Below are 5,723 nucleotides of genomic sequence, written 5' to 3' on the forward strand. Positions count from 1 at the left end.
TGTTCAAGAAATCTGAGTAGAAACAAATACCTGTCGGTTAGCCTCATCAATGGCAACCCAACCCACATAAACGAAATTAAAGCGCCATAAACTTCTTGGACCGTCTGTCTATTTGTGTGTGTACCCCAACCTGTTATTCTCAACATTGAAAAATACGACCCCTTTAGGGTTCGTCCCTCTATTTTTGTTACTTATTATTTGCCAGGTGTGTTTAATTTGCGGAGGTTGATGATTCTCAGAAGAAGAAGAAACATCGGAGCAAGCGGAGGGAAGATGTTTTGGGAGGAGAGAAAGAAGCAAAGAGCTACAGAGGAAGATGTTGCGGAGAAGAAAGAAGATGAGTAAAGAAAGAGAGATATCCATAGATTGACACGTCCGTTCGATAAAATAAAGAACGAAAGCAGCAACAGCCACGTTGACATCGGTGGGATAAATTTACAAACTAACCCCCGCAAATTAAACACACCGGGCAAATAATAAGTAACAAAAATAGTGGGACGAAAGTTGGATAAATTTCAACAGTTTACTGTTGAAATTTTTCACAATCTTAATATATATATATATATATATATATATATATATATATATATATATATATATATATATATATATATTAATTAACTAAAGAAGCAAGTCAAACTTAGGCCTTGTTTCTGAGTTTTTTTGTAAATTCATTAAAAGAAAGGGAAGGAAAATTTTGACCGAAGAAAAGGAAGTGAAGGAAAATATTCATTATTCTGTGTTTCCGAATTCGAACGAAATGAAAGGAAAAGAAAAAAAAAATTAGTTTTTGTGTTCCCGAGTTAGGAGGAAAAATAAAATAAACTTAAAATTTTCCTTTCCCTCACTTTCTTCCCAAATCCGTCCAATTTGGAAGGAAAATATGACTCCAAAATTCTTCCCCTCCCCTCACTTTCCTTCCATTAATGAAACTTGGGAACAAGATTTTCCTTCGACACCCTTCACTTTCCCTCCGAATCCTCCCATTTCTCTCCTTAATGGAACTCGGGAACAAGGTGTTATATAAATTTTCGACAAAATTGCAAAAATGGTCCATGTGGTTGACAAATTTATGTGTTTTTGGTTCAAAACGAAATGTTGGTGCACCATTGGTCCGATTTTGGATCTTTTTAGTGATTTTGGTCCATAAACACTTAAAATTACTTTTATACCCTTCTTATTATCTTTTTTCATTTTTTTAACTTAAGCAAAAAAAAGATTCAAAATCGAACCAGTGGTGCACCAACATTTGGTTTTGGACCAAAAACACATAAAATTGACAACCACAGGGACCATTTTGCAATTTTGTCTAAATTTTCTATTTTGATGACGCTAGCAAGGTAAAGTCCATATTTTCATTTGTTTCATATATATGGGATTAATACAAATTGTAGAATTTCATAGAAAACTAAACATGCTTTTCATAATATTGGAAAAAGATGACCATAACTTGTATAAATACAAACCCATTACACTGGTACCATAATAGTAGATGGCCATTAATAATAGGATATTTAGTAGATTACCATAACATAACTAGCAGTATCAATAGAAACCCATTACAATACCATAAGTCCATAACACTATTACCAATTCATAACACTAAACAAAAGATCAAACCAGCAACCCCTACACCCACACCTACAACAACACCTGTGGAAAGGTCAACAACAAAGGGAATTTGGTCAACAACATTATAACCACAGTCATGAGAATGGCTCCAAAAACCATCATCTTCAACAGGAAAATCCTCTTCTCCTTCAAGGTAGCAGCTTTATGATTGTCTTTCAAGTTCCAAATTTTGTTAACAACATATCTCCCACTTGGGTTATACTCATTCATCTCCTTCAACGCTGCAACCACCTCATCAAATATGCCATTTCCTCCTTCTGCCTTCAAATTCTTCACTTCCTGCATCATATCATATCATATCATAATAATACACTTGCTTGAATAACATGATTTTAAAGATATTAAAATTATTCAGAAACAGAATTTCAACAATCAAACCTCAGCATCACCATCTACTTCAACAACATGCCATTCTGGGTGGTTTTTAACCTTATTCTGCCACAAAGAACGTGTTTCAGAGGCCTTTATCTCAGCCTCTTCATTCTCTAACTTCTCTTTGCGTTTAAGGCTCTTCAAATTCTTAAAAATATAGCTAATAACCTCCTTCAATGTAGCTTTCCTGTTGTCTTTAAAGTTCCAAAGCTCATTCACAACATATCTCCCACTTGGATTATACTCATTCATCTCCTTGAACGCCCCAACCACTGCATCAAACACCCCATCCCCCCATTCTGCCTTGAGATTCTTCAACAACTCATCCTCTTCATTTATCACTTCCTGCATCATCACCATCACCATAAATTTAAGACTATAAACATATCATCATCAAACTTAAAGCATACCTTGAGATTATCACCATCTGGATGCCACTCTGGATTTTTAAGCTTCTCCTGCCACATAGAGCATAACTCAGACGCCTTGATTTGAGCTTCTTCATTACCAAACTTCTCTTTGCAGGCATCATGGAACGCCTTCATATCAATTTCTCCCATCCTTTTCACACCAATATTTGTTCGCCCACTTAGCGTACCCTTCAGCCCCTGAAAACCCCAAAACCAATAACAATTAACTCATAAAATTATTCAAACGATTAATGGAATTTAGTCATGGGTTTTGTAATTTAGAATTAATACTTTAATTAACTCTTTGCGAACTTCTTTCAGTTCATCATTACTCTGGCGTTCCTTAACCAAATGTGTTTGATTCAAATTCTCCATGTTCTCCATTTCTTCCATATTTATTTCTAGTTCATTGTTCATCTTCGTGATTTTCTCCTGAACAGCAGCATCATCTTCATCCCCTAAATGCTTCATCATTTGCACTTTCCTTTTCAGTTCTTTAATTCTCATTTCAAGTTTCTGTTCAACATCTAGTTGCCTCCCGAATCCAAGCACTTTCTTCAAAACCCACCCTTTCTCTCTCTGCAATTCAAGTCAACAAAAGTTGTAGCTAAGACATTTTAAGAATACAAATTTTACATTCTGCTCTTAAACCAATCTTAACAAACTTTCATCAGCTTTTTTTTTGCTCAATGGATGCCATTTGCAGAGAGTTGTTTTGCACATCATTCTAGATCTCCAAAAAGGATATGAATCACAAAATATGATTATATATTAACATGTGTGCATGCCAAGTTGTGACCATGTTCTATCTAACAAAATATAAGTCTGCACAATCTGTCTTTATAGCAAATTGTGTAGACAGGAACATGTTAAGGTGAAAATGAAGAATAAACTCACCTTTTTTTCTTCATCCAACTTTTGTTTCTCAACTTCTATTAATGCTACCCTTGTTTTAAGCTTTTTCATCAATGAATTGAGTTTTTTCTTTCCTTTCTCCAACTTAACAACCAGCATTTCATTTTCATAGAAAGCTTGATGAAGGCTGTATTTTTCTTCAAGCATCCTACTCAAAGACACTCTTTTCTGAATGTATTTGATCTGCAAGTCATCAAGATTTTCATTCCTCCTGTCAATCTCACTGGCTAATTCCACCACAGTTTTGTTTCTAGTCTGGACAGCTTCTTGAACAAGGTCTGATATAGTCCTGAGTTCATGCTTCTTGCGAAGGTAATCTCCTATTTCCCCTTGAGATTCAAAGTCATCTGAACACGCAAGCCACACATAATTACTTGAACCTGAAGATTTGTCCGAAGCAATCCAATCTTCTCCAGAGCTGTGATCCATCTACCTTGGAAACAAAGACAGAATACAACTCAACAGTAAAAAGCTAAAGATGATTGAGACATTAGAAATCAGCACATGTAAAGGTAAACGAAAGAAGGAAATGTAAAGTTTAAATATTAAAACAATCATGTATGCATATCATAAACACATGCTTAAGTACTAACAACACATATTGAAGCATAAGAGCATACTCACTATGGTTAAAAGAGGAAAAAGTTACATTGTGACTGCCTGTCAGTTTAAAAATTGTAGAGCTGATTCAAATTTTAAAGTATGATTTCCAAAGAAATTTAAAAAAGTGTTACAAGTAGTCGAATAGAACTCCTTGCTGTTAGATTCGCAGCAAAATACACAATCGTTTTGTAGTTGAATTACCAGGTTTGACGTCAATAAGCTAAATGTGGCTTTATTTTCTCGGCGAAAAGTACATCGCAGCCACATAGCTCAAAACGACCAAATGAAAAGTCAATGTTACTTTACTAAAAGTAGTAAGACTACCACTACCATACGGCTGATCAAAACCTCATATATATATATATATATATATATATATATATATATATATATATATATATATATATATATAAAACGAAAATGAAACCCTAAATTACCAGGCTCGACCAAAATGATCAACAAGAAACACCTGATCATTCGGTGACTAAAGAAATAAAAGAAAACTACGAGAAAAGGAAATGTACCACTCGAGAAAACGAAAGTAAGCCTAAACACCTGCGTCGTCGGTCTGTGGACAGAGACAAGCACCGTAAACCGATCGGTAAAGATGAAGAGAAACCCTAAGTGCCCGCTTTTATGTGCGTGTGTGAGAGAGAGTTGTGGGAGAAGATGTGCAGACTGGAGTGACTAGAGAGTGACATGTAATAAATAAGAGTGAGAAAAAGTTGCATGAGGGTCATATCACAGTAAACTTTTGGGCCGGTTTATTTTATTCGAGGCCATGCACTAAATTATTACTATCAGTAACAAAACTATATATAGGTGTAAAGTGACATTACTTAAATTGATCCTTGCAAGTCTCACCCTACTATTTTTCTTTAGAGCATTGGGTGTGGGCGACAAGGCGCAACATCATCTCATATACCACATAAGCAAGTGGTGTTATAATACCAAGTAGGGAAATGAGCAACAAGATGCAACACCAAAGGAAAAAAAAAAGAAAAAAAAAACAAAAAGTTGGTGTTCCCCCGTTTCAATTCGTCACAACGCCAACAAGATGCAACGAGATTTATCATGACAAGATGCAACAAGTTGGGAGGGGCGGTGTTCCCCGTGTCAAAACGCCGTTGAGGGGTGCCATCTCACCCCCCCGTTGCTTCTCGTAGGACCCGTACCGGATGGTCTTATTTTTAGCCCCAATGGGCTTGTTAGATGATCCGGAGAAAATAAAGAGAGGTTTCTTATGAGGCGGCGCAGCTGAGGCTATCAGGAGTGAGCGTCTAAAAGACGCGTGATGCTGAGTTGGCACGACCAAAGAAGCATGAACACTGCTCCAAGGGCCGGTGTTCGTGGTGTCGCGTGGATGGGAAGACGGAGCTTCTATTGGTTTGCTTTTTTTCGACCATTTGCCCCTTAATTTTGTTGGATTTTTTTTAATCTATTGAAGTAAAAAAATAAATAAATAAAAAAAAAACGGGTTAGTACCCGTTTTCCACTTAAACCGGGTGAAGAAGACGAAGTAAAGCGGGTGGATATTATAAATGTTTTAATTGAAGTTATAAATTTGGTCCCTAAAATTCTGTAACTTAATCCTATTATACTCTTTCACTTTTATCTGAATCATATTAAACCCTTAACTATATATAATTATGTTTATTTAATTTTAAAAGTTAATAATATGTTTATTTGATTTTTTTAGTTAGTAAAATGATTGCTTATAATAATGTTTTTTTTATTTAATCTAATGTTTTAAAATAAAAAAATAAAAATATAAATATAAATGATGTGGAG

At 35.2% G+C, this 5,723-nt stretch overlaps 1 protein-coding gene across 3 annotated transcripts; it reads right to left on the bottom strand.

Annotated features, from left to right (window-relative positions):
* Window positions 1-1,499: 1,499 nt before the first annotated feature.
* Window positions 1,500-4,614, bottom strand: LOC145084344 (factor of DNA methylation 1-like). 3 transcript variants are annotated; one of them, XM_079023441.1, is made up of 6 exons: window positions 4,457-4,614; window positions 3,312-3,758; window positions 2,706-2,993; window positions 2,415-2,612; window positions 2,011-2,349; window positions 1,500-1,911 (listed from the first exon to the last, which is right to left on the bottom strand). In XM_079023441.1, the coding sequence occupies exons 2-6, from the start codon at window positions 3,756-3,758 to the stop codon at window positions 1,642-1,644; spliced, it is 1,542 nt and encodes a 513-aa protein (XP_078879567.1). In that variant the 5' UTR covers window positions 4,457-4,614; the 3' UTR covers window positions 1,500-1,641. The 3 variants fall into 3 exon arrangements, with proteins under 3 accessions (XP_078879567.1, XP_078879569.1, XP_078879566.1); XM_079023443.1 differs by having other exon boundaries at window positions 3,312-3,762; XM_079023440.1 differs by lacking the exon at window positions 4,457-4,614 and adding an exon at window positions 4,134-4,225.
* Between the last annotated feature and the right edge of the window lie 1,109 nt (window positions 4,615-5,723).

This window comes from Lactuca serriola, chromosome 1 (assembly GCF_051521515.1).
Source record: "Lactuca serriola cultivar US96UC23 chromosome 1, Lser_US96UC23_V15, whole genome shotgun sequence".
NCBI lineage: Eukaryota > Viridiplantae > Streptophyta > Magnoliopsida > Asterales > Asteraceae > Lactuca > Lactuca serriola.

Excerpts from the sequence above, each read along its gene's own strand:
- LOC145084344 (XM_079023440.1), bottom strand. The coding sequence starts at position 4,199 with ATGTGGCTGCGATGTACTTTTCGCCGAGAAAATAAAGCCACATTTAGC. Across the intron at positions 2,994-3,311 it reads AGTTGGATGAAGAAAAAAAG|AGAGAGAAAGGGTGGGTTTT; the intron begins GTGAGTTTATTC and ends CTTGAATTGCAG. Across the intron at positions 1,912-2,010 it reads AAGTAGATGGTGATGCTGAG|GAAGTGAAGAATTTGAAGGC; the intron begins GTTTGATTGTTG and ends GATATGATGCAG.